We start from the raw sequence: 27,953 nt of genomic DNA, 5'->3' as shown, positions 1-27,953 counted from the left end.
TATGTGTTAACTTCTCTCGGCCAGCTTTCTCTTGTAAAATAAATAATGTATTCTGGGGGGTTTTCTAGTTCAATGAGGTTAAAATACATATAAAATGTAATTCTTCACAATTTAACTGTTGAATCTGTCTCACAGTTTTAATACTTATATAGTAAGTACTTATTGGTCATATTAGCAGAGTTTCAAAGCTCACAAAAACTTAAATGCTACTGCTAATTAAAATGTTAATAAACATGATCTGGGGTAACCGTTAGTGTCCAACACTGTAAATAAAAGGCAAACGCTTAGTATGTTTGGATCATATTTTTTTTTATTGAAAATTTACATCAATGGAATCAAACTAAAGTAAAATATTTAATTATTTGTAGTGTGGGAAGAGTCTTTGACTACAAGAGGTGATGACTGATACTAGAAAAATGTATGGCATTGTCTGACACCAAAATGTTACTATACACTCAGATTCACGTCCAAAGGTCATAGGTAATAAACCACAGGTCTCCACTTCAATACACAAAATATATCCTTATAAATTATACAAATGCATGAGTATCTTTTTAATACTCCTATCTGGGATTCAGTTCAACTCCATGTTACACTAATATTTGGCAAAAAAGGGAGCTGAAATGACAGGACAGAGCAAATATACAATAATAATATGCACCATTTGGGGAAAACAGCAATGAGTGGGAAATAGATTGCCAAACTGAATTATTAGGGGATAAAAAACAAGCAGGTCAAATATCAAAGAGGTAATCAAATAAAAAGATGCATGCAAAAAATATAGAATAGGCTGGTGAATATTAAAGCACACTGTGTAATAAAAAGGCCATTACATGTGACCTCCATGGTATTTAACAGTGACTTGTAAACATGGGCACGTCCAAATGAAGTGCTAAGTAGGAATATTGCTTTGGCTTTTGCATTAATCTAATTTTAGTGTTTAGAAAACTTGGAAACAGGATATTTTCATTTCAAATTGGACTAGAAAACAAAATGATTGTTCATTATATTCATAACACATTATACATAATGCATGTGGTGCTTCTTGAATTGATGAGTTTGTTTTTCATAAGCAAGCCTCGATGTTTCAGTAGCATGTATTAAGAATCCTATTGAAAAGATGAGTGCATAGTCCAGGTCATTGTAGTTCAAATAATGATTTCACCTATGAGTCCTGTAAATGTGTGAACCCCAAGATGATGATTTCTATTAACTACAAGCAAATCTTTATATACATTAAGACATAACAGCAGATTTAAACTGTGCCCGGTTCCCAACCTGCATGGGTTTAGAGATTCACTAGGTGGTCAGAAATACCATGCGAGTCCACATAAGGCCATAATAAAAAAAAAAGGAGATGCAATGGGGAGAATAAAAAAGGGGTTGATACAGTGAGAAAAACGGGGAGAGGTAAAGGGTGCTTAGGTCTTGCGGAAGCTGCAATCCCCTCTTCAGGTGGTCAAGACAGATTAAAAGAAGCTAAAGAGACAAAGAGAAAGCCAGCAGTTAGAGAGATTGCAAAGCAGAAACTCTTACAAAATAAATCACAAGTCAAGCTTTAGATACAGAAGTGCATCTGATTTCAGGTAGTAAAATAGATCCAAGTTTGATTATCATAAATACAAAGTTAGGTGGTAAAAATCCCTGGGATCATAGTTGTTCAAACACAATCAGCATAACAGTATGAGATTATATTGTGCCCACTGATGATGCAGCATGATTGTTAAACTGTGAATTGATCATATCTCGTCTGTGGTCCAATTTGTGAGAGACAAAAAAAGTGTTAATAACTATTCAAATACGACAATGAATGAACAAGTGCGCATAAAATCTCCATCAAGTGGAAAAAGGTGTTAGTAACAGCCCCAACGAAACAGTGCACATATAAAACATAAGCAGAGGCAAAAGAAGAAGAAGCAGCAAGAATTGGGTAGCTGAGGGTGAGGTTAGAGCTGCAATGAAACACAGATACACATTAATCAAAATAATAGCAGAGCAGGTAATGATTAAGAAACCCTGAAGGATGGGGTCCACAAAGCCTCTGGTCACATTTGAGGTACTCAGTACCCACAAAGGCTGGTCCCTTAGCAAAGCTTGAGGGCTGAGGGCCTACTCAGTGCAGAGCCAGGGATTACTGCAAAGGAAAAGTGAAACCACACAGACCAGTGAGCTGGGGATTAGGAGGAGGGAATGGCTCATTGTCTTGATGTATTTTTACCCTATGTAGCAGGTGGAAAAAGTATTTTAAGCAGCAATTTGTTGAATCCAAGAGAATTTTATCTTTCGTGAGATAATACAGGCAACCTTGAAGTGGTGGAAGAACAAGTAATAACTGATCAGATCGTCAAGGCAACGCTTATTGGCGTCAACATTTATTCACGGTCTTCTAGACTTTGACAGTAATAAATCAAGCATACCCACTTTCCCAATTTGGATCAATTAAACTTTACTCTAATTACCTAATTACGGCAATATTTGTCATACACAATGATTATGGCCACAGTTGTAATATTTGGTGAAAAATTGGCCTTTATTTTCTTTTGAGATAATATTTATTTTATGTGTAACACGGATACAAAAAAAACACTGGTCCCTGCAGGACAATGGACATCATGAGGAATTACTTTTAAATGTGCCTTCATAGTAAGTAAAATAAAAAAGAAAGTTACAATTGCACTAGCAACATTAATATATACTTAAAAAACATCACATTTGTGTATAAAAAAAGTGCAAATGTGAAAGCTAATACAAGTATGCACATAACACATGACAATGGATGAGGTATGGGAGAAGTGGCAAGGAGATTAGGCTCACAACTACTCATGCATCTGGATAAAGTGAAACAGCATCAGGAAAAAGGACATAAATACCAAAACAAATCAAATCTCAAATTAAATTCTTGTTTTAGGTCCAATGTCTATAAATTTGAGGTAATAATAAGTGGAAACTTTAAAGTTATACTTCTTAAGATGTTCATAAAAATCGAACCCCTTTTGATATTATTTCTGCAATAGCCATACAATGTATTATAGTTTACATTATTAGTGGCGGGGTCCGTCATTACCAAGGTGGATTCATTTTGCCCTCAAATGCGAGATGGATTAACAGGAAAAGATGCATGCATGTAATTCAGCGTTACTGTAATTCTATCTCACTGATATCAGCCTCACTGTTTACTGTTCGCTCTCTTACAGCCATATCAGAGCTGCATTAAGTTACTTCTCCTTTATTACTGCTGCTGCGTCACATTAAAAGTGATCAACTGTCGAAACACAGGATGGCTTTCATTGTGAAGCTGTCACAGGAAACGCAGTGCATTAGCGATCAAATATGAAACCACTTTTTTTGGACAATGTTGGATTGATGGCTCAACATTAACTTAATCCTTCCTCGCATCAATCATCAAAAGACTTCATTCTTTCTTTACTGTATCTTTGACCACATATACTGTTCATACTGATGTCCCACTGTCTGATACATGTTTCACTTTATCCTCAACACATGTCTGCCCATCACTACAGTAGCCATGTATGTTAATATTCAAAAAGCTCACTCCATCATGCAATTAATCACTTCATATAAAACAAACATGGAATGCATTATTCTTAAAAAATTGTATAAAAAGACAAGCCAAACAATTGCTTGTATGAACCATATAACATACAAGCATCATTCAGCAAAAAATGTCAAACTGGTAGCAATGCCCAGCGTCTTCCAGAGAGCAGGGGGCATGTGGAGGGTTGAATTATGGGGGTTGGGTGAGGGTGAGGGTGGGGAAGGGGTTCTGTAAAAAGATGACGGGGTGGAAACTCATTCACAGCGGGATGGTCACAAGGGAGCACTTTTTTCTACAGGAATCCTAAGCTGGAAATGAGAGAGAAGGGCTGTTATTGCTTTCTTTTGAGTTAAAACATCATCACGACACACACTGTTTCACATGGGTGACATCACATCAACATTAGTGACCAGACTGTATTTAGAGGAGATCGTGCTTTAAAAAGGTTTAAGTGCATAGAGGTTGGGCTGCAAGTACAGTCGTCCATTTCTTGGAATCATCAAATTAAATGTATTTTATTTTTCTAGGTTTTGTCACGCTTCTGAGCTTTAATAAACAATGTGCTTGATTGTCTTCCTCATCAAACAGCAGCTTGTTTTTGTCTATTTTAACAATCCTGAGCTGCTTGAGGAGTTTACAGATTGCAAGACAGATGTCTTCGTTCACTTCTACCCTCCCCAGCGGTTGAGACTCAACAACATCTCTCTGTGGATTTGGCTTTTGTATCCACTCAAGACGGAGTGGAGGCAGAAGGATAGTCGTCATATGGCTGTGAGATCAACAAAACATGTCATCGCCACAAACAGAGATGGGCCCTGAGGCTGTTTGCTGCTCTGTTGTGGCCTGTTAGTCTCAGTTCAGCCTTGAATGGTTCTTTGTGCGATGGCAGGGCTGGGTGGGGAAGGACTTTGGAGGGCCACAAAAAAAGATACTGTTGTGGATTTAGGGAGGCAGATGGGGCAGTTTATCAAATGGGTGTGTGGGGAGCTAATAAACTGGTTGATTTAGAAGCTGGCACAAGGACGGTAAACACTGCCAGCTCAACGATATGATCGACACAGATGTTGCCCGTGATAAACTGTAGGCCCGCCCTCGTATATTAGAATTACACTGCCCATTTATCGCACTGTTTTACATATTAAAAGTGCAAATTAAATGCATGTTAATTACGACAATATATTTAATGGCTTTCAAAAGGTTAATTTGATTGTTGTTGAATTCTAATGGAGATGCAAAAAGGCAGTTGTGTGCCAGCCTGTTCTATATTTAGGCCAGTTGAAGGATTTCAATTAAAGTAAAAAAATAGGTGAGTATCCGCAGATTGAATTAAACCTCCATAGACTCGGTAGTGTAGAAACATTGCCAGTTTTAGGGCTTTTAATCCAGTGTGCAGATTTTCTCAATATTTTCTTAAACTCTCATTTGGGTGGTGGTTTAATCCTAACTTGTATTTTACAGTAATTCTTTATTCATGTACTGGTCATAAATTAAAAGTCAATACCTCACTTATATTTTTCCATTGTTATATTTTGAGATTGTCCATGGTGTCTTACCAGAAAAGATGCCCCATGCAGCATGCAGCAAGTGTGGGAGGAGTTAACTGGAAAACATTACGGATGCAACATAGGTGACACATGCACTCACAGGACAGGTTCACATGTCAGTAACAACAAGCAGTAACCAATAATTGTGTCATCTGGAAACGGAAGAAAACACTGAAGTATAAACATAAGAGAATCCGTGTTAACACTTGAAGTGCAAGACCTCTTTTAGTTGGTTTCAATCGGTGAACCACAGACAAAGCTTAAATTGCACAGAGGCCCCCCCTTTTTGGAAGAGAAACTTTCGAGGCAGCGCTCATAAAAGTGGCTGTGAAGAAAATAAATTAACAGGGAAGAAAATAAAGCAACAAGAACCTTCTCAGTGCAAGTGTCTTCTTCCATTTCTAACAGGCACGGCGTCACATCAGCTTCAACACAAAACCAGCAGTTGATTACCAACATGAAGGAACCAACAATGTCAGCAGCACGACAATTATACTTGAACACATCTGGCTTCAAACACTGCCTGTGAGCATGTAACATGCTGTGGAAAACATCCACTCATGATTTAATTACACTATTGATATATACTGTTGGAAAGAACAGAATTAATGCCAGATAAACCAGGAAAAACAAATATGGAAAAATCGAGTTCATACTGTGGATTGATTAAAACCAAAAGGAGTGGCCACTGTGTGGAACCCGGTCAAATAGTTCCCAATGAAACAATTATGAAAGAAATATACTTCGTTTACCAGCTTTCTTTCAAGTTAATGGAGCTGTCCAATAATTGTTAACAGAGTTGCAATTAAGTTATTTACACAAATCTGTTCAGAGTATTTCATTTCATGATGAGGATTTCTGACAGTTGGCAACTTTTCAACTATTTAGTTGAGGACAGCGAGGCATTGTCACCAGTCTCTGCTCCTGTGAACTTTACACAATGGTGATAAATTAGGAATTCTGGTCAGCTCTTTAAGCATGGAATTTACTGCTGAACATATTTACTGTTATTATATGAAGGTTAAAGTTGAACATCAGCCTCTTTCAGAAGATCAGAGTGAGAATCTGAGAGAAGTCTTTGGCTTAGCCAGAGACGCATTCAACTATACAAATATCTGGAGGATTATTAACGAGCGGTGACAGAGAAACCACGAAGCGTTTCATGATATTAGTGGGACAGAAACGAAGTTCTGCCTGCAGCACATGTGCACAAAGTTGAATGACTTCTAAAGGATCCAGCTACATATTTTTAGTCTATTGCACAACATAGGAACCCAAAGGATTTTACCACAAACAACTTTGTAATGATATTCACGTACTAATTTGGCAAATGATCAACATCCTTATATGTCAATGTAATCATTTGTGGCCTTGTTTCTCTCAGGTTTAGAGTATCCAGTCTTTTCCAATCCTTATATAACTGGAGGTGGTACCCTGCACCTGATATATAAGGATAGATGTAAGAAAGGCACAGGAGGAATAGAGCAATACTTACTTTTTCCTCTCTTTGTCCCTCTTGAGTGTGGTGGAGCCCCCTGCCTGCTGGGCTTGGTTCTGCAGGAGCTCTGCAGCAGTCTTTTTCTGTTTGAACATGTTGAGCTCGTCATCCAGGGACTTCCTCTTGTCCTCCAGTTTCTTTTTCTCGTCCTGGTGGAGCTTCTTCAGACGGTCAAACTTCTCGTGCAGCTATACGTTGGTGACAAAAGACACGATACATTGGATGATTCAAAACGAGAGCAGAAACTTCTTTGTGATGCACATCTTATTTCAGGATGGTGTGGGATCAGAGTTTAATGATGATACCTCTTTCTCCGCCTCTTTGAGCTCGCCCTCCTTCTCTTTGACTCTTTGGACAAACATTTGCCTCATTTCTTCTTCTTTCTTCTGCAGCTCACCCATGAATTCATTCCTCTTAGCTTCATATGTCTCCTGAAGACTGACACAGGAAAAAGGGAATAAAAATGAGTGACAGAAACATTTAACTGAACTGTACAACACACTGGATGAAGACACAAACTGGTGCATCCTAGCAAGAGAATTAGAGCTTACAATGATAAATGGATGCATAGTAAAATAGAGAACAAAGAGAGAATTAGGTGCAGGTGGAGAAGATGAAGATAAAGTCCAGCTGTATGGGAGCAGTCTACTACCTGAAGGGCTTGCTGTCAGGGTCTGTGTCTTTAAAGCCCATCTCTTCCAGTTTGCAGCGGCGGTAGAGCTCATAATGGCGCGTGTGAGTCTGCTCTCGCAGGTCCTCCATGTTCACTCTAATCAGCATTTCTCGCAGCTTGACGAAGTCACAGTGATTCTCATTTTCCACTGCGAGAGACACACATCGTAGTGACAGGTGAACGCTTCACTCAACACATCAGATGGCTTCCTACTCGTTACGGATTTGGTAATTAGCAATACCTTTAATATAGCTGAAACAGACGCTAGCATCACTTAACGTTTAAATTCACTTACAGCAAATAATCTAATGTATTAAAACATTAGAGAGTATTTAAAAGAGGCAGTCAGAACAGAATAGTGTTCATGTCCTGGGGCTTGTTTATTGATTTTGTTACTAGACTGAGTGCAACACTCCCACAGACCTTGTGACTGTGTGTGTGCATGTGGACTCACATGATGTCAGTCTGTGAACAGAATGTCAGATAAAGCACAGACATATTATACAGTGCAGTTTGTAAGCATTAGGAGAGCAATGATTTTCATTGTTGTGGATGCAATCCAGCACATTGTAGTTCAAATGAAACAATGACAATACATTTTAGCTCCAAGTAGAGCTGCAGAGTTAATTGATTAGTCAATCGACCGAAAATTAAACAGCAACTATGTTTATAAACGCATCATCATTCTAGTTATTTATCAAGTAAAAATGCCAAACAGTGTGTGGTTTTAACTTCCCCCATGTGAGGAATTTAAGCCTTTTTCTTTTTTAAATAATTATAACTGAATATTTTTAAGTTTTGGACTGTCTTTAAAGAGGTCATCTTGATGAACATTTTTCAGTACTTTGTGGAACTTTATAGACCAAGAAAAGTATCGATTTGATCTACTAGCCATCTATCTATAATACATTACCTACGCCGTATTGGATTGATCAAGTAGTTCATCAATATAAATTGATTGAAACATCATCAGATGCATTACATTAATAGATCTGTAGGAACTAAGAGCTGATGCAGCGCTATATATAGAGTAATGGTAGAGAGGGCACTGCAGCTAAATTAGGTTATATAACAGCTTATCAACTAGTTTGCCGCAGCTGTTGGAGCCGAGGATGATTATGAGGGAAGTGAGTAGCTGCAGCAGAGGGAGCACGCTCTCATTTCCTGTGCAGGTTGTGACCTAGGCTTACCCTGAACCGTCCCCCAGGGGTACTGACGGGCCTTCACCATCTTGTTCCCAATCTTCACCTCCTCCGTGCTCCCCACCACGGCAAATGGCAAATGGCTCTGTGGAGCAGGGGAAAAAGCAACATTGATTCGAAACATTCTTCAGAGCTTTCTTCAAATTCTCCCCACAAGCCACTAACAAAATTGCACATATACAGGATGCAGCTCTGCTAACATTTCATTACTCACAAATCCGATAATATTACTGCAACTAGCTCATTCATACATGCTCAGGAAGAAAAGAGAAAAACATGCATTGTATTTATTTTTTAACCTGACCGTTAATAGACAATTTTCAAAGACACCTCTAGGACTTTTCATCAGAACATAGTGGTGGTCAGACTGTACAACAACGACCAAGAGGCAACAGTCTAACACAATCCGTTGGGGATAATTAAGGCATTCCCACAGTTCAGACCTCATAAGCAGTTAAGTGAGCCTTGGCTCATCCGTCAGTGAACAGAGGCCCTTTCCCACACTGCCGGCTTCCTGCAGAGTGAGCTGGCTGATTGTGCTTCTCTGAACTCACTCCTCTCTGCATGAAGCGGCTTCCTGAGCAGACACAGACGATGCCTGTCCTGATTTAACATCACATGTTGTTTATGCCGCTAACGCATAACGGAATTTTATGTTAAAGCTTACACACAAGAAATACGATTAAAAGGGAGGATTGTCAGGGCAACATTACCTTCCATGTCATTTCTAATATAAACTTAGTAAAATATTCTGTGTAAAGGCATGTGATGTAGATAGAAAGCCAGCTATGAGACTCACGTTCATGGTGGAGTTGATCTCTGCCACTGACTCGTCATCAGTGGGGAACTGGTAGATCTGCACTCCGTTGCTGACAAGCTCACTGGTGATTTTGATTTTAAACTTAGCCAGCTCACTCTTGGAAATGGCGTCCGACTTGGCAACAATTGGGATAATGTTGACCTGAATTTGAGATATAAGAAGATTTTTGATGTAGACTGACACAATGACAAGGTGCAGACAATGCTTTCAGATATGATGTATTTTAAAAAAGTACCCAAAGGCTAAAAACACTTCAACATAATTCTTGTCTTTTAGAAGTAGGATCTCCACCAGCATTCAGGTTTAGTAACAGGATATAATACACATATACCCCTTTCTTTTATATCCCTTCCAATTACTGGTTACCCAGGAAAACCTTTGCTCTCTTCATCATTTCAACATATCACAGTAGCTCTTTCTAGCTCCAGGCCTTAGTCACAAACAATTACACATTCTTAAGCACAGAGATAAAAATAGTAAAAGCAGCAAAAGGAGCAGCAGTCTTCTATCTCCTGCTTCTGATCACTTAAAAGCTCTCCAAACATGGTGTTAATAGTCAGAATCAAATGATGCATCAACCATTTTGCTTACCATTCTATCTAAACAGAAAAGAAACCCAGTAGCTTAGAGAGGAGGCTAAAATAAATACAGGCAGTGTCATTTTTATATATGAGACTTTCCCTCCAACACAACTATTTTCTACGAGCTCTGTCGCCCACACATTCCCAAATTAATTGCTCTCCAACCGGGGGCCCCTTTTACAGCAAGGGACGCTCAGGGTCATGTGAACAAGTAATACTTTACTTCACTCCTGCGTCTGGTGGGGAATCAACATCTTGCTCATGGACACTCGAGCAGAGGTTTGTTCGTACACCCCTTCAGGTGAATGTGTAAACAGAGGAGGCTCTGCTCTCGATCACACTGTTGTGAGCACCTGCCAGAGGGCACAGCTGCTCTGGCAAACACTGAGCCGACTCTTTGTACAAAAGCCAGGGGGTCCATGCAAATAAGCTACTGTGGAAAGGCCCTCACACAAAAAAAACGGAGGCTGCAGTCACTGAGCGGACTGCATTTCACAGCTGACCTACACCGACGCAGTAACAAGACCAGAGCCAATTGGCATGCAGAAGGATGGCCTAGAAAAGGTTTATGACCCATGACTAGAGTAGATAGAACAAATGCTGCAAACAACAATGCGTTGCCAAAATGATTCACATACAGTATATCTGTCACGTGCTACAGTCAGTCTATTCATGTTTGTAAGCATTATAGTAGTTATATATTAACATCACAACGGTCCTTCTCATTCAATGCAAAAAATAAATAAAAAAATACAGACACAATGCATGGTTATTACATTTGAGAATCTTTCAAAAATGAAAATAAACTGCATGGGGCTTATATATTAAAAGAGCCTGTATTAAACCCTAAAACTAATAGGACTTGATCTAGAACTGATGGAAAGACCCAGGACTTCATCATTTTCCCAAAGCTTCAAAAAACAACAAAAAACATTTCAACAGGAATCTCGACGATAATAGTTTGATGAAGTAAAGCAAAGCTCACCTTGCTATCAAGTTTCTTCATGGTCACCAGATCCAGGGATTTGAGCGAGTGTCCCGTGGGAGCGATGAAATACAGGCATGCGTGGATGCGGGTGTCGTGGTAGCTGTGTAGCGTGCGCTTTATTTTCAGCTCCTCTTGTAGATATGCTTCAAACTGGGCATCAATGAACTCCACGATAGATTTGTAGCTGTCAGAAAAAGGGAGAAATAGGGAAGTAAATTGAGCATATCTTTTTTTTCCCTTTTGAAACATTGTTTTATTAGCACCTGCCATGTTTCTAAGCAAGACATTTTTTGTCACCCTTAAAGTATATAAAAAGGTGAATAACGGTTGGAAATAGACAAACTGAACCCTTTCAAAGGCTCCTTCAAATGTTGCCACATTTCAGAAGACAAAGAAGGAGTATTTTGTGGGGCCCTTACCCACGTCATCCATTGTGCAACTAAATTGTTTAATGAAGCATTTAGGCAACCCTTATCCACTCCTAAAGAAATATTATGTGACCATTGCTTTTACAAGGCATTTGTGTTCAGCTGGTCATCAGTCAGCAGTAAAAAAGAAACCACTGAAAAAGCCACTGAAAAGTGTACATTTTAGTATGCAGGCATATATTATTTGTTCTTAATTTTGTATTAACCTGCTATAGTGTTTGACAATTATCTATCATGTGTTGAAGTAAGACGCCACAGCTCATACTGTAAATTAAGCTATCAAGTAACCTCTCCCAGTTTAAGCCTGGTATTTATATTTGAGCGCTACTTCCTGGTAAACTATTAATCTTTAACTTAACAAGTTGAATGATTTGATTTTCAGTTTTGGTCTCTGCGTGGAAAGACTGCGTGGGAGAAGGTCTCACCTCACCTGGAAGACCCAATTTCAAAGGTTACAACCCATTGAGAAGGTCTAAAGAGTGTAGATTTAAAAAAATGTGTAACTTTCAATCAATAGACTAATACAATAAATATATAAACATTACCTGCAAACCAGAAAATGATATGTGCTACAGAAAATGGACCAAACGATGTATGACCCCCATGCATTAAGGACTACAGGAAGCTTCACCCTTCCCAGCAAACACATGACCAGAAACAAACACGAAGAAACACACAGCTTGTGTACATACTGGAGAATATTCTGCCAGAGCCAGTTCACAGTATATGCGTGTTTATTCTATGATTGGTAATTTGATACTGAACAATTTGTAAAAACCTGGAAACAACTGAAGCCTTCCCATTACAGTGAGCTCACAGAGTTAGAACTCACATGACATAACGCCTTAAACGTAACCTCAGAAGCAGAGTCAAGCTTTGTTTAAACCAGCGTTTGGCACCGCAGCGTGAGCCTCCGCAGACGGTCCGCAAGACCCGGGCATGAACGGAGGCGTTTACACTCTATGCGCTGCATTATTCTCCGAAATGCCAGAGGGCATTCAAACAAAAAGAAGCAAAAAGACAACGAGTGTAACCCATATATATGCCCATACACTGTAGGCGAATCTGGCAAATTGCAATAAAATTTTGTAGTTTTGAATTTATCTTTTAACTCATTTCTCATATCCATGGGCTAATTCATTGCCTTTGTACAAGCTCTATAAAGAAACAAGTTAACTATAACATGCATTATAAAGAAACAAAGGTTTAGTATCCTGTAAACAATTTGATTTGGCTGAAAAAAAATACATACTCAAATTAAGATTTTTAAGACCTCCTATTTCTTAAGCATCTAAAAACAATTTGGCCTTCTTTGTATAATCCCTAGACATGTAAATGGTGCTTTCATCAGGTAACTATATTTGCGACAGTCTTGTGATCGCGTGCGGCAAGTTACAAAAATTCAGAGGTAAGTGGTCGTGGCGTTTGGTTGTGCACCTCTGACATAATCACAGCCTGCGTGCCGAAATACTTCATCAAACATGAACAAAAATCTTGTTAAACACAAGAAAAAGAGAAAAGAGAAAGCATCTACATCTGATTTCGGTTTGTAAGGGTTGATACAGTGAAACTGTGGCGGAAACTCCCCCAGATGGAGACTTGATTCCACATACTACGGGTCGGGTAGGGTTTCATTCAGGATCGGGACCGAAAGAACCTGAGCTCCCAAAGGGCTCAGAGCTCTCACAGAGTCATTGTATGTCAGGAATTTGGTGTGTAGGATCAAGTGTGGATTTCTGCTATTGCCCCGGTCTTAGAGATAGATAGACAGCCTGTCAGTAACAAACAGTCCTGTATGTAGGAAACCAGTTTTCTGAGTTCAGACCTCTCCCTCTCTCAAAGAAGTGACATTAGTCCAGATTGTATTACCTGTCTTCTTTGTTGATCTGGTCTCCGAAGCCGACAGTGTTGACGACAGTGAGTTTGAGGCGCACGTTACTCTCCTGGAGCTCATAGGTGTTGGATTTGAGCGTGACTCCCGGCTGGTTGTGCTGGGTTGGCTCGCCCTCAAACTTGGTGTTGAACAACGTGTCCATGAGGGTTGACTTCCCCAGACCCGTCTCGCCTAGACAACACAGAGAAATATCATCATGTTACTGGGACCCTACGAACCCTGATCTTTTCGTTTTGTCAGCTTCTGATAAATCTATGCTCAAGCTGATCAGATACTTTTATCGACCGCATTATGCAATGGAAGCAAAGAATCAATATTGACATATCCGAACAAAACATATTATTAGCTGTGTATTTACTGATAAATTCTGACATCCATTTACTATTAAGAGGCTGTCATATGACTCAGATAAAGAGCTCCCTCTGATAGAAATTCTATTTTTATTCCTTACAGCCTGACCTTCAGTCTGAGCATGCTAGCCCATTTTTTATGCTCCAAATTTCTAATCTTCCCTCAGAATCCAAAGGAAAAGATGCATGGAGGGTCCTTTTTCCTGTTTCTGAGCTCAGTTTAAGTCATTTAATGGAAGTCTCTCATGATAAAGGAAATTTGGCTTCTCTTCTGGACAAACTAGAAAGAATTGCATTAAACCTCCTATAACCTATAATAAAAATGACATAACAAAAACCCTGTGCAGAAATAAATTTTTAGCCGAATGGAACCAATCATCTCCACATTTTTGATTCCCTTTTAGGAATTTTAGACCCCAACCAAAACATAGATCACATGTCTTTGCCTTAAGTAATGCTTGTACTAATGTGAAATGCTGCACTTACAGTTTGCATGTATAGTACTAATGTTTGTTCAGGGCGCTATGGTTTGGTTATAATAGCCCCAATATTAAGTAATTATGACATTAGTTTTCTTTAAATAATGAAAAACACATTATTGTTGGCCATATCCACTTTTAAGTCAGAACCAAATATAAGTGGACTCCACAATTTGTTTTAGCTAGGAGGCAAGTCGAAACCATTGCACTAAAAATGGCCACCAGGTCCACCTATCATCCAAATCCTTAAAACATTCACAATGTAGTAACGTAACTAGACATCTAAAAAGCAACAAAACATAAAAAGATAGCATACATTGCAAACAAGATCTTTAAGAGCGGTAGCGAATAATGACCATTTCTATGTGTGTGTGTGTGTGTGTGTGTGTGTGTCATGTCTTCCCCTCTGTGTAAACTAAAATAATTTTTGGAAAAAAACACTAAAAGGCAGAGAAAGAAAACATTGCCAACCAATTGGTTACACATTTATGTTGCTCCTTGGAGATTGTATGTGCCCCTGAAATAACATAATTCCAAATAGCAAAAAATGACTGACAGAATGCTGCAGGCAGTAATGCAATGTTGACAAAAACTAAAACATCTGAAGTTCTAGCCAGCACTTACTGAGACAAATGGAGTGGAAAAATATTAGAAACACCTCTCAGTATAACCCAAAACAATGAAACAGCACCACAAACTATAGCCCCCAAAATGACCATAAAAGTGAATCAACGGCGTTCTAAAAACAGCTTAAAGCTTGGGTTTATTGCATGATTGTTGTATTAGATTTCATTAGTTGTAGCTGGGTGCACCTCATAAACTGGCAATTGAGTAAATGTGAGTTAATAATCCTAGCACTGAAGTTAAAAAAAAATCTCACTGTGCAAAGCACTTATATTCTATAAGTTTTTAACAGTCGTAATGATGAATGTCATACTCAAATTAAATAACTACTACAATTCTGATTTTTTTTCATCTGAGCACTTATCTGAGCATCTCACTCATCACGTTAACCAATGCTGACTGGTCAAAAGGAATCTAAGCAGGTCAAATACAGAGCAATGTGCTTTGCATCTTGTAGAAAAGCCTGACTTTCACTGAGGCAAATAAGTCATCTTTTAACCTGAGAGAGAGAGAGAGAGAGAGAGAGAGAGAGAGAGAGAGAGAGAGAGAGAGAGAGAGAGAGAGAGAGAGAGTAAAAGCCTCTTCACGCATGACATACTCACCAACACAGAGGATGTTGAAGCAGAACCCGTGGTTGACAGACTTGTTAACCAGCTGATCAGGCATGCTGTCAAAGCCGACATGGCCTGCCAGGGGGACAGCACGAGCACCCTCACCCTAAAATAAATAGAAGACATCAGAAGAATATTGATCATTGACCACCTTATGCATTGCAATGCCTTGTTAAAAAAGCTATGATTTCTCTCTATCACTCTACAATTATCATAAACAACTCAATAATTGTTGTCCTGTGGAGAAATAATATTATCTTTCCAAATTATACAATAATTAACACACTTGCAACAATATTTCATTATGTCTCTGAGACTGACTTCAGGTACAATGTTGCTCACTTCCTGTTTCCTGAGTTCGAACTGTCTTCCCACAAACGAGACAGCTGCAAACCACAATGTACATATATGGAAAGGTATAACGGTTAGTGTGTCAAGATCATCTCAAAAACATAAAAGAGCTTTGACAATAAATGTATACTTTAAAAAATGATTATTTCCAATTTGCAAAAATGACGAAATAAGAGACAAAGAGTCCAGTTAGCCAACAATGTGTGTGTCTGTGGTGCCACTTTAACTTGAAGCCTTTAACTCCCTATTTTTGGCCGGTTGCACTTCCCTTTCACTCTACTTTTATACTGTTTGTGCACAGTCTATCTCTGGACCAGAGTAACATAAAACACCAAAGTATAAAAGCACTGTTGTTACATGTGTGTGTGGGCGTGTGGCTGCTGGTGAGCATCTCAATCCCAGTGAATCTCATTTTGGCCGCCAACGTCTACATTATGAGGTGCAGGAAAGCAAAGAATTTAGATTATACGGCGAAATGAGGGCTCTCAACCCGGCTAGACCTCAGCCAACCACCCATTATGTGGCTTAATGTAACACAGTGTTGCTCAACTTGCTTTCCAATGTGGCTTCAAGAGGAAAACAATCCACTTTAAAATAACTGGTCAAGCTGATGGTTGTGGATTATTTGGATAGTTGGAATTGGGTTTAAACAGCTGGGGGAGTCTTTGTGAAACTGGGGGGTGATGTGACTGCACAAACAGGCCTTTTCCTCTTCAGCTGCAAGTGCAACATTCCTGAAACCTTTTCCTGCTTTTCAAGACACTCACAGCCAACTCACACACAGCGGGTTTCCATTCATAGGACCGCAAAGGGACATGAGAATGTAAAATCCCGTGCTATTCTGAGCCCTCTGTATGGGTGTAGCAGCGTCCTCTCCCCACACTCAAACAAAAGCCAGGTGAACTTTACACAAGTAAATGACAGAGGGGTGCAAAGGAGAATATGTGATGTATATGTGATGTACATGTGATGTATATGTGATGTATATGTGATGTATATGTGATGTACATGTGATATACATGTGATGTATATGTGATGTACATGTGATGTATATGTGATGTATATGTGATGTATATGTGATGTACATGTGATGAACATGTGATGTATATGTGATGTATATGTGATGTACATGTGATGAACATGTGATGTATATGTTCTCTATGTACATGTTCTCTATGTACATGTTCTCTATGTACATGTTCTCTATGTACATGTTCTCTATGTATATGTTCTCTATGTATATGTTCTCTATGTACATGTTCTCTATGTATATGTTCTCTATGTACATGTTCTCTATGTATATGTTCTCTATGTACATGTTCTCTATGGACATGTTCTCTATGTTCATGTTCTCTATGGACATGTTCTCTATGTACATGTTCTCTATGGACATGTTCTCCATGTTCTCTATGTTCTCCAGACAACGCCCGGCTGAGAGCTAACGGGACTTAACGTTAGATATGAACATAACGGACACGAGCACCGTGGCTGTGCGGAAACGGGGGCGTTCATAGTGAACGGCCTACCGACGGTTTCACATCTAAGGAAAGGCACCATTTGGTTCGTTTGAGCTGTTGGTGTCAGCACAGGATGTCTGCAGACGTCCGCTTACGGAAATGGAAGATATTTAACAAAAAAAACCCACCGTCGTTCTTACTTTAAACCATCTATTCACAATCAGTTTGAAACAGCTAACCGCCACCAACCGTCGTTTTTTGTAGGATTTAAAAAAATAAAAAAATGCACAATCAGTTCGAAATAGCTAACCGCCAACCAACGGTCGTTTTGTTGCCGTTTGGCGACGTTCCATTTAAATGTGGGTGGAATAGAACGTTCACCGTGAGAAGCGGGTGCTCGCGAACCCTACATATCCCCTACATGTATTCTCTTACGTCACGATACTGTTGTATATATATATGTTACATTGATAGAGGATAGCGAACACATTTCAAGAGCTGTGGGTTAATAGTGACAATGGCATCCTGATAAAATAGGTTACTCACCGCTTGCCTTGCTATCTCAGTTGACGCCATGGTGGTAACGGAGGACGGAACCTCTGCTGTCTCCAGTTAGCAAAGGAAGCTGCACTGTGGGAGTCAGGCCGAGAGGTGGCCTAGTGGGCCGTACCATTACTCAACACACTGCGTACCCACGGTGCCACACTGCAATGACTGCGCTCACAACGGGGCGTTGTTAGTTTGTAGATTATTATTATTATAAACCACAGATACAACTTGGCTGGTGTTTTTGAAAAATATCTTTCAAATAGTTAGGTTTTTCAAAAAATGAGCGCTGTGAACTGAGCTCCCCCCCACAAGATGGCGTTATGGTCTCGTCCACCGTGGATCTGAGGGACCCGTCAATGAACGTTACAAAGAAGACTTAAGTCTTATTATAACTTCATCATTTTGAGATGTGTTTGAGGAGATGAAGAAGTAATACTGATTGGTTACATTTGCATTTCTGAAAAGAAAGGTCTTTTATATTAATGTTAGATAAACTACAGGGATTAATTCAAGAACATTTCGGTCGTGTAATCATTTATATATCTTTATTTTAGCCGTGTAAATGTTAGTGTAAATAAGAGCCGTTTAAAGAGAGAGTCGCGTCAACGGTTTAGAACGCTCGATCGTTTAAATTAGATGGTTCCAGAAAGTTCTTGGCAGGAATATAAACAGTTCAAACTGAGAGAACTGCGGTTTAAGCATATTAATAGTCAATAGATTAATTTATTTATACATATAGAGCGACGACCTATGTATTTAGTCACATCCATTTTTTGTTGTTTATTTTAAATCAAATTGACAAATATAAAATATATGAATATGGATCTGCAAATGAGTTGAGATTTACTATTTGTTCATTTTTTTACAGTCAATTAATCATTGCCGTAAAAATTGGTCCATCGGAGTGAACAGAGATGACGTGACTTTCATTAAACGGCTCTGGTGTAATGCATTCTTTTTTGTTTGGGAAACGCCCACTCATGTCGTCATAGCTTCAGCGACCAATAGGATGAAGGCAGGGAATTTAAAAAGCAGCCGCGCTCTTTGCAGACGAACGTTCAGATCATAACAACTGTGAGACCCGAGAGAACAGGAGCGACCGACCGCGTCCAGCACACCTGACCAGGTAACGTTAAGACTAACGCCGGCGGACCACAGTCACCTGCACCTTTAGCACTGTGAGTTTATGACGTCACAGAAGGGCTGCTCTCCCGCTGGAGTGTTTAGTGTCAGATGCTGAGTAAACGCAGGTTGGCTACCAGCCATGTCTGCTGCACAGACTTGGAGCTTTATTGTAGTTCAGGTTTCACATGACCTGCTCCATTACACAGATGGTTTACTCACTAGAACTCATTGTAATGTATGGCTGTTTGCTTTGATGACTTTGGACCTAATGCCATTAAGTATACATGTTGCATAGTTATTTGTCAAATAATATTTATAAAAATCTCAACTTAACTTCACTTGCTGGCTTTTTACAAATCATAAAATGCATCGCTTTAACAGTTTTCATCGGCTGTTGAGTTTGTTCTGTTGCCATGCAGGGTGTACAGTTTTTACCTTTCCCACTAACATTTATGGATTAAACCAAGAATTATTTAAATTAATTGATCTCACTGATAAATGTAAGAAAGCAATCTTGATCATATCCCAAAGCGATGCCATGAAATGACTTGTTGTTCAAACAATACAAAACTATCATGACAAGGAAATGCTGCAACCAGATATTTCACATTTGTGTTCAAAATATGACTTTTAAAAGTAGTTTCTGTTGACTTGCATGTCACTTGACTGTTTCAGCTCCAACATCATCAATGATGGTTTGGTTTCAATAAAGTGTCCCACGACCCTGAATGCACAGAACCAGCGCCCCATTGGCCCTGTTCTTGTGACCAAATTTCTACCATTGAAAGGTCTATTCCATAGAGATGAATTATACTGTTTTCTTGTAGCTAATATCATGGTTTTTTTTCAGATACAATGGCCAACATAATCTTTGCAGAGCGAGAGAATGCACGTCTTCAGCCAACTAATCGGAAGATGCGTCAGCGCCTTCAGTCTGCTCCAGGTAAATGCCAACCTTGTGCATTTTGTTCTTTCTTCTAGCAGTATTATTGGTCAGTTAACTGTTGCCTTTTTTCCTCCCTACCAGAGAAACTCTTAACTCTTATGAGTGCCAAAACCTTACACACCCCTCTGCCATCTGGTCGTAAGGCTTTTGGTGCCGTCAACAAAAAAATCTCAACCCCTGTCGTCAACACACAAGAGAAGCTAAAGCCACAGGTTTGAATAAACCAGTTACAATCTAAAAGTAATGTCAGGCCATAATGTGACCTCTTTGCTCTGTACCTCAAACTATTCATGTATTAATGCAATATTTTGTTGTCCACAGGAAACTAAAGTCAAACATGCTTCTCTGATCAAAGTGGAGGAATATCCAGAAATTGAGAAGTTCATCCCTTATGACCCACTTGGTAACTATGACACATTCAGTAGTGACAGTTCTCACAGTTTAACCCTTTTCCTTCTGGTGCTTCCAAATATCACAATAAGAAAGTTGACATCAATTTAAGGCAGACTTTATAGAATAATACACTTTTCTAACATGACACTTTCATCAGCTATAATATCACATCTCCGGTACAGGCATTAGATGTAAAATGCTGCTCAATCAGAACGTCCATGAGTCCATTAATGGTTTATTCCCTCAGGACTCAACCCATAAAGTGCCGCAGGGATTTATTTTTGTGGGCCAACACTGAAGTTGGCATCGCACTAGTTCATGACGAAAAGCCAAATGATTTAACCATTGATTGTGGATTATTGCAGGAAATGAGCTCTGTGGCAAAAAAGTTTATGATAATTAAATGTATGTTCACAAGATGCTAAACATAAGTGAACACCACTTTAAAGATTTTTGAAGTGTAAATGCAATCGCAAGAATTAAAAAGCTACTAACGATCAACACCATGCTCACATGACTGAGTATACACAACAATGCTGTTAATGTGGACTATTCTGTGTGATAATGTTAGCTGAGATGTGTAAAAGCCTTAAAATTGGGGTATTTACTGACATATTTTATATCATGGAACAAAAAGTTCTAACCAACAAACCCATTCTAAAAAACAATTAAAATACTAACTTGTTTTCGGACACTCATTCCTGCAGCACTCTATTAGGGTTCATCTGCACAGAGGAGAACTTTATGCTAAATATATTGACTCGCCATGTATAAGCCTCATTCACCCACATTGTGGCTTTTATTCACAATGTTTTAAATAACCTGCATTTAAAAAAATGTATTTGATGTCTAATCTTCCAGAGTTTGAGAAGTACAGCATACCTGAGGATTTGATTCCTCTCGGGGACTTCGCTCTGCCTGGACTGGCCTGTTTTTCACAAGCTCCTGATCTGTGTGAGGACGACTTTGAGATGTTTGATCCACTCTCAAGCCCATCCCCTTTAAAGATGCAAAAACGTTCAGGTATCAACTTCAATTCAATAGTTTCATTCACATTTAATGTTTGGGATTAAAAACGTATCTTAATAAAGTATCAGTCCATGTTTAATAATAATAATAATAATTAAATGAAGCCGAGCACAGGGTGGATAAGTCCTATTGCAGTTTATGTAACATCATATCACAACATCTATTATTGTGATTATAGTAAATTTCTGTAACATTAAAATGAAAAATAGTTTATGGATGAAATGACTAGATTAAATTTCTGTTTTGGGTTTTTCATCAAATGAAATACTTGCATTTAAGAAATGATAATGAAAACCAACATTGCTTTGTCTACAATAATCAAACACAACCATTATGTTAAAGATGTGGTCAAATATGACTACTCCAAATTCCCTTTATTGTGTTGTGTATATCGTAGCCCAACCCTAATGAAGTATTTAAGTTTATAGGTTTAGTTCACCCAATTACAATAATTTTCTTATTTTATATTTCTTTAACAAATCATGCAGTTTGTCTTTTTTAATAGTCTAGTTTTTGAGAGGCCTATAATGATGATCTAGAAATGATAAAGCATATGCTACCTGAAACTAACTAGAACTATTATGAGGAGGAACAGTTTTAGTGAGTAAAACGTTATCTTATCTGAATGACGGACGGATTTCGAAAGTAACATTTATCACTGTATAAGAAGCAACCATTGTCTGGCAGCTGTAGCCATAAGTATGGGGCGCATGTTCCAAATAACAAGTATCATTAACCTGCTGTATCATTAACTCCCTTATATCTCCCCTCTACAGATCATTGCTCAGAGCTGGACGCCTTTCTGCAGACGCTTGACGAGCTGACTGTTGACCTTCCTGCTGAACCTTTTACTGACTGAATGTTGACACTATGTGTTTTTTGTTATGACTATATTTTTTTACTGAAATAAAGTTATTTTATCTTTGCCTGCTATTTGCTTTGCAGTGGTGGTTTTATGCTGAATGACAGGCTGTGGAAGTATCAGGGGAGTATACACTTCAATTACTTCCTGCTTTTGAAGTCCATCAGTGGTCACGTGAGGGATTCTCGTCACTGGTTTTGCATGAGATTAGAATGAACTTTGTCTCAGTTCCTCTTGTAAAGGAAAAGGAGGATATTGGCGTCAATCTATCGCTCAAGTTTTTGGAAGCAAACCTTAAATGATCATCCATATCCTATGGATTCACACAGAACGGAACAGGGTTTGATGCGTTTAAGAGTTAATGATTGATACACCTGGAGTCAGGTCTGCGCTTTGGACACAGAACAGGTGAGTAACATTGGTGTGGCCGAAACCGACCACAGACTCGAGTATAATAATTGTTTTGTTTTTTGGGATGATTTATTCACTTTGAACGTCTCTTTACTTTCCTTGCCAAATGAGGAACTTGGTATATTCGCAATAACAACGTTTAAAGTTCAATACATGTGCAGTTCCCACATTCAAACCAGTGTTTGTTTGTGTGTATATATTAAAATAGACTTTTCTCCCTTGACGCAGGGAATGAGTCCAGTTTATAATCTGACACTGATACCGTCGGGGTGTTGTCTAAATAAAGGAAGTAGCCTTGAACTCATCGCGCAGGGAGCCCAGCAGCATGTATGAGAGCAGATCGGATGATGCTGGATGTGACTCAACTGGATCCGAACCAGCTGTCGGTCGTGGCGACGCCCACGTCGGGAGGAGGAGGACGGGCAGGCCGGGCAGCGTTGTGGAGCGACTCTCGAGGTATGGCATGCAGGTCATGCCGAGCTCCTTCCCGCGTAGGTCGAGACTGCAGAGGCAGCTGGAGGTCACCGACGGGGAGGCTCCGGAGAGAGGCTCGCTCACACCCGCCATGCGTAAAAAGTACCTGAAGGAGCAGCTGCTCCTGAGCGACCCGACGCACGGCGCCTCCTCCGAGCAGGACGCGGACTGGGCTTTGTATCCGATGGAGCACGCGTGGATGCTGTCCGCCGTGGAGGGGAGCTATGACACCTTACTGGAGTTCATCTCGGAGCACCCGTGTCTGTTAACGAGGAAGGACTTCATCAGCGGGTACTCGGTGCTGCACTGGCTGGCCAAGAGCGGACGCGACGAGACTCTGCTCCAACTCCTGCGTGACGCGCAGAGTGCGGGGCTCCGGGTGGACGTGGACGTGCGGGGCAGCGGAGGGCTCACCCCGCTGCACGTCGCCAGCATGCACGGGCAGTACATGGTGGTCAAGCTGCTGGTCGGAGCTTTCAGTGCCAACGTCGATGCCATGGACTACAATGGGAAGAGAGCCTGGCAGTATCTGAAGGGAGACGCCCCGCTGGAGATGAGGGAGCTGCTGGGGATGTGGGATGAGGAGCACAGCGTGGGGACAAATGGGAAACAAAACGTCAACAACAACAGCGCGGGGAGGGTGGACTTGACCGCGTGTGATGAGGTCGATCACGGGGAGGCAGAGGTGGCAGTGAACTCCTCTGACCGGACTGAGAGAGGTGGAGGCTGGAGGTTTGGGTTTTTAAGCAGGCTGCTACCCTCGCTTTCATTTCTTGGAAACAAATGCTGAATGGTTTATGACAAGACTTCAAATATGTGCATTATCACACAGACAGCTCACTGTTTCCCCAACATCTGATTTCTGCTTATTGAGTCCTTAAATTTCTGGAAAATCATTGAAAATGTTACAGAAATATCAGCTGTAATTGCAGAAATGTTTAAAGGGAAGTTTTTAGGATTTAACTACATGTGGAAATAGCTGAATAAGATGGGGATTATCAGTCATGAACAAAAGGGATGACAGGCTGTTTTTGTCAAATTCAGTATTTTATACTTTCACATCAATTATTTAAGTTAAACTGTTCATAACTCATGTCCATACTGATGCCATAACCTGTGAGGAGTCAAACAAATATTTCTACATTTTAAGGGAAGCCAAGCGTTGACAGCCCCATTTCACAAATAATCCATTCACTATCAGTTACTTTTCACTGGACTCCTGGATGTGGTTTAGGTACTGTCACTCAAATTGCTTATTTTGCACTTAGTCTTAAATAAAAATAAAAAAAGATGCCTTAACTGAGCTTTTACTTAACATTTGTGAGTTCTGCTTATGTGAACGATTTAAATGTTGGATATTGGCAAACTCAGCTTTAGCACTACGGTAAACATTTAGTTTGTCTTGCTACTAAATTCGGCTTCTTGAATAACAGTGTTGTCTTTGGCACTTAGAACAGAGCTGAGATTCTGGCCAAACTAGAAATAACCACAATCTTGCATGAAACTGATTCATAAATATTTGCCGTGTGGTCAAGAGAGTGAAACCCACTTCAGAGTGCTTGCTTCTGCTGAACTGTGTCAGCATTGCCTCTGATGTTTAGTGTGCCTCGGAAAAAATAGATTGGATGAGCAAAAAGAAAAAAGGGCAGCGCAGCCTCAAATCAAGTTTGATCACAGATCTTTTATTGTCAAACATGAACATAACCAGAGGTATCTGTACAAAACAACTGCTGCTCCAGATAACATGGCTCCCTCCTCGGGGTCAGGCCCAGCAGCTGGCGGTCCTGGCAGATGTTGGGATGGAGGGACGCTGGGATCCATGGATCCTCGCGTTTACAGGCCAAGCTTGGTCCTCCTCCAGTGTCTCCTCTTGGAGTTGTACCTGAAATAAAACGTTGAAGAAAAACATGTCAGGAGAAATCATTTAGACTTTCATGGAAAAGTAAGTCAGTGATTTAGGTCTTTAATTTGCATGTCATCTACTTCTACTACCCTTGTGCAGGTACATGTGGTAAGGGGCTTGTTTATCCTTCAAGTATGCATTTATTTGTGGACAATTGTATTTGTTTTAAACTACCAATGCATGGGCATTTCATTTAAAAAAGAAAAAAGTGTAGCATTGAAAATAAAATGTTACCATTCAAGTGGGATTTGTTGTCATAAGTGATTAAAACTGCAGCAGTACTGTTAGAAAGCTGTGGTTTGCATGTTCGAAACAAGTCCCTGGAGCAGAATATGCATCTTCTAATAAACACTTCAGTAGTCTGTTGGGTGTGCAATTCTTGCAAATTCTACAGCAGAGCTATTTAGTGGAAAGGTCAGCCAGGGAAACAGTGAAATGTTCAGTTACAGAGCTTCCTCATCACCAGAGTGAGGAAGAATAGGAGCTTTGTAGCAGAAAGATACTCTCAGCAGGGTTAATGACAACACTTTACGGAAATGAAGTGCTGCAATTGCAGACCTGCTTTACATGACATGAAGCTCCAGTTTCTTATCTGCATTAGCAAGTCTTCCATCTCTGCACTTACTGATAACATTGAGAGCTTGGAGGCAAACTCAACGATGAAAACAGCAGAGTGAAGGCAAACTTTGGCCCATTAAACCATACACCAACCTCGAGTAGAAAAGTATACCATGCTCTGCACCCTTTAAGTAAATTTCCTCTTTTGAATGCTCAATAAACTGTTACTGCTGGAATAATTAATTAAGAGAACACTTCAACTAAATGACAGGCCATCACAGTGTGCCAGTCTATTGGGTTGACCAAGCTAAAGTAATGGAATACAATACCACAGCCACACCACATATGTTATGAAGGATGTAGTTTTGTGTTGTTTAATAACTTTAAATTATCCTGTGTGATTTCTAACATGTAATCAACTCTAGAGACAACACATCTGTATATTGCAGTACAGTTCTATGCATCAAAAACAGCAGCCTCTAAAAAATATATATAAAGTTGATTCAACACACCTAAATAAGTCTCAGCAGAGACATAATCATTATGGTAGGATGTACTGCAGGATTGTTGCATTAGGCTGCAATAGTTTTAAAAGGATGTGGATAATTAATGAGCAACTGAGGGCTCACGTGACGTTGCTTGTTAATATTAAACATCTGGATGTTCTTGCAAAACACTTGCATGCAGAACTTTCTGAATAAGTCTTTGCATAATTTCCTATTGACCCTGTTTTACTCATCATGACTTACAATTAAGGGGACCTAACTAGCAAATGAGTGTCCACATGTACAGACTGCATGCTTTCCCAACACTGCAGCTTAACTTTAGGCATGCTACAGTTACACAAAACACAATAAACTCACCTGATCTTGTTTCCAGTCTTCATTCTGATCCACTGAGGAATGGGCCTGTTCTGTTTCTGCTTCTTGGCAAGGAAGCGCTTGATCCTGAAAGTCTTGTGGGACGACTAGAAACACAACAGAGAGCCATTAAGACCACGTGAAAACACAATATGTATATTCATTGTTGTAGATCTGCAACTTTGAATGAAAGTAACTAAAGCACTTGCTAAGCATCAGTGAACCAGCTAGCAGCTAACTATAAAGGAAGTTGCATGTTAGCATGCGTAGAGTGGGACCCGGGTATCATCTTTAAAATGCTCATATTCTATATTTTTAAACAACATATTGATCTGTGATGCACCACTGAAGTATTTATCAATGACACAATACGTTGGATCAGGTTTACAGGAGCTACAGACGTGGATGTTTAAAGATTTTATATTTACCATTTTGTCCCCAGTCCTTTCCCGACTATGGCGGCGGCCGAAGAGAGAGAAGGAAGTGACGTCGGCTCTTTTATCCAATGAGCGTCCGCCGAACAGGCTCTACGTCACACACACAGCGACACCTAGTGGAGGGTTTGTTTACTGCAGCTTAGTACTTTCAGGCACTTATGTATACGTATATGCAATTCTGAGAGATGTGTACCGTATTTTCCGCACTATAAGGCGCACTTAAAAGCCTTTAATTTTCTCAAAAAACGACAGTGCGCCTTATAATCCGGAGCGCTTTATATATGGATTAATTCTGGTTGTGCTTACTGACCTCGAAGCGGTTTTGTGTGGTACACGGCGCTCTGTCAACATGTTTTAGTAGACTTAGTAAACTACAAAGCCGCACCGCAGCAGCATCACGGCCACCGTAGTCAGGAGCGTCGCGGAGTAATACATACAGTGCCCATCACATTACAGTTTGTGTGGATAAGGACCCCATTGCTCCGATTTTGGTTGTAGTTCATGAGACATCCACTGGGGGTGACGCGGACTGAGTCCAGATTGAATGGGAGTCAGTCGGGCTAAACATGGCTAATTATGCCTCTTTCACCTGCTTGTCGTTGAAATATCGCAAATTTTATTGTAGATTGAACAAGTTCAATATAGATTATGGTTCAAAAGTCAAATGAGTGAGTACTATGTCCTTTCGATTTCTTAAGTTTGGGCGTTGATGGCCGTGAACGCTAGCATTCTGCTAATGAATGCTGATTGGTGGACGGACTTGCGGGATTCGACCAGAGACCCCTCTTGAGCATCTGAAGCTGAAACATCCGTGAAAACATTATCTTAAGGAGGACTTTCCTGAACCGTTATTTTTGACAAACTGTATTTATATTAAATAAATATAATAAAATTTAATAAAGAGAATGAAAAATTAAATGAAGAAATGAAACATTAAATAAAGAAAATGACATTAAATAAAGATCATCGCATTTTTTGAAACCTTTAAAGAAAGATATAAAACATTAAAAAAGCAATATAAAGCTGATTAAATTATTAAAGAGAATAAAAATTAAATAAAGAGAACCCTTTGATATTAAAACATTTAAAAATTAAAGACATAAAGAAAGAATTTTAAAAATAAAAATTAAAAATATAAACATCGTGAGAAAAGTGGATTAAATGAAGGATAAAACCCCGTTGGAGAATAAAACATTAAATAAAGATTTGATGATATGCAGGGCGTGGCATCAATTTAAGTCCAGAATGAATAAAACTTGGGTTTTATCCTCAGAATCCATATTATAAACGATGTAATTTTTTGTCAAGTAATTTGAAAGTTGCTATCAAAGGGTGGGGCTAAAATAATAA

General features: G+C 39.5%; 4 protein-coding genes and 1 non-coding gene across 8 annotated transcripts; 2 read left to right on the top strand and 3 right to left on the bottom strand.

The window, feature by feature from the left end:
• Positions 1–297: 297 nt before the first annotated feature.
• septin6 (septin 6) lies at positions 298–17,692 on the bottom strand. Of its 4 annotated transcripts, none has more exons than XM_054597085.1 (11): positions 17,603–17,692; positions 15,240–15,354; positions 13,160–13,355; positions 10,860–11,046; positions 9,273–9,434; positions 8,462–8,558; positions 7,251–7,419; positions 6,904–7,036; positions 6,596–6,786; positions 5,473–5,525; positions 2,337–3,864 (listed from the first exon to the last, which is right to left on the bottom strand). In XM_054597085.1, exons 1-10 carry the CDS (start codon positions 17,630–17,632, stop codon positions 5,522–5,524), a joined length of 1,284 nt encoding a protein of 427 aa, XP_054453060.1. In that variant the 5' UTR covers positions 17,633–17,692; the 3' UTR covers positions 2,337–3,864; positions 5,473–5,521. The 4 variants fall into 4 exon arrangements, with proteins under 4 accessions (XP_054453057.1, XP_054453060.1, XP_054453058.1 ...); XM_054597083.1 differs by lacking the exon at positions 5,473–5,525 and adding an exon at positions 5,110–5,156; XM_054597082.1 differs by lacking the exons at positions 2,337–3,864; positions 5,473–5,525 and adding an exon at positions 298–1,479.
• A 931-nt stretch (positions 17,693–18,623) lies between these two features.
• On the top strand, positions 18,624–22,024 carry pttg1 (PTTG1 regulator of sister chromatid separation, securin). Its single transcript, XM_054597943.1, has 6 exons — positions 18,624–18,731; positions 19,581–19,673; positions 19,758–19,888; positions 19,998–20,079; positions 20,931–21,092; positions 21,875–22,024. The coding sequence occupies exons 2-6, from the start codon at positions 19,586–19,588 to the stop codon at positions 21,955–21,957; spliced, it is 546 nt and encodes a 181-aa protein (XP_054453918.1). The 5' UTR covers positions 18,624–18,731; positions 19,581–19,585; the 3' UTR covers positions 21,958–22,024.
• A 97-nt stretch (positions 22,025–22,121) lies between these two features.
• Positions 22,122–24,402, top strand: sowahd (sosondowah ankyrin repeat domain family d). The gene is made up of 2 exons (XM_054597441.1): positions 22,122–22,368; positions 22,600–24,402. Exon 2 carries the CDS (start codon positions 22,697–22,699, stop codon positions 23,633–23,635), a length of 939 nt encoding a protein of 312 aa, XP_054453416.1. The 5' UTR covers positions 22,122–22,368; positions 22,600–22,696; the 3' UTR covers positions 23,636–24,402.
• Positions 24,403–24,506: 104 nt separating this feature from the next.
• On the bottom strand, positions 24,507–26,703 carry rpl39 (ribosomal protein L39). Its single transcript, XM_054597442.1, has 3 exons — positions 26,595–26,703; positions 26,170–26,273; positions 24,507–24,727 (listed from the first exon to the last, which is right to left on the bottom strand). Exons 1-3 carry the CDS (start codon positions 26,595–26,597, stop codon positions 24,679–24,681), a joined length of 156 nt encoding a protein of 51 aa, XP_054453417.1. The 5' UTR covers positions 26,598–26,703; the 3' UTR covers positions 24,507–24,678.
• Positions 25,182–25,313, bottom strand: LOC129090614 (small nucleolar RNA SNORA69). The gene has a single exon (XR_008531204.1). It is a non-coding gene; the product is annotated as a small nucleolar RNA SNORA69 (small nucleolar RNA).
• Positions 26,704–27,953: the final 1,250 nt, after the last annotated feature.

The sequence above is a fragment of the Anoplopoma fimbria genome, chromosome 4 (assembly GCF_027596085.1).
Source record: "Anoplopoma fimbria isolate UVic2021 breed Golden Eagle Sablefish chromosome 4, Afim_UVic_2022, whole genome shotgun sequence".
In the NCBI taxonomy this organism is placed as follows: Eukaryota; Metazoa; Chordata; class Actinopteri; order Perciformes; family Anoplopomatidae; genus Anoplopoma; species Anoplopoma fimbria.
The sequence above is the reverse complement of the archived record's forward strand: the minus strand, read 5'-3'. Positions and strand labels throughout refer to the sequence as shown.

Coding starts and splice junctions, on each gene's coding strand:
- pttg1 (XM_054597943.1), top strand. CDS start 19,586: ATGGCCAACATAATCTTTGCAGAGCGAGAGAATGCACGTCTTCAGCCA. Junction 19,674..19,757: donor GCGCCTTCAGTCTGCTCCAG/GTAAATGCCAAC, acceptor CCTCCCTACCAG/AGAAACTCTTAACTCTTATG. Junction 19,889..19,997: donor AAGAGAAGCTAAAGCCACAG/GTTTGAATAAAC, acceptor TGTTGTCCACAG/GAAACTAAAGTCAAACATGC.
- sowahd (XM_054597441.1), top strand. CDS start 22,697: ATGTATGAGAGCAGATCGGATGATGCTGGATGTGACTCAACTGGATCC.
- septin6 (XM_054597081.1), bottom strand. CDS start 17,632: ATGGCGTCAACTGAGATAGCAAGGCAAGCG. Junction 15,355..17,602: donor CTGAGATAGCAAGGCAAGCG/GTGAGTAACCTA, acceptor TATTTATTTTAG/GGTGAGGGTGCTCGTGCTGT. Junction 6,787..6,903: donor TCAAAGAGGCGGAGAAAGAG/GTATCATCATTA, acceptor ACCAACGTATAG/CTGCACGAGAAGTTTGACCG.
- rpl39 (XM_054597442.1), bottom strand. Junction 24,728..26,169: donor AAGACTGGAAACAAGATCAG/GTGAGTTTATTG, acceptor GTTTTATTTCAG/GTACAACTCCAAGAGGAGAC.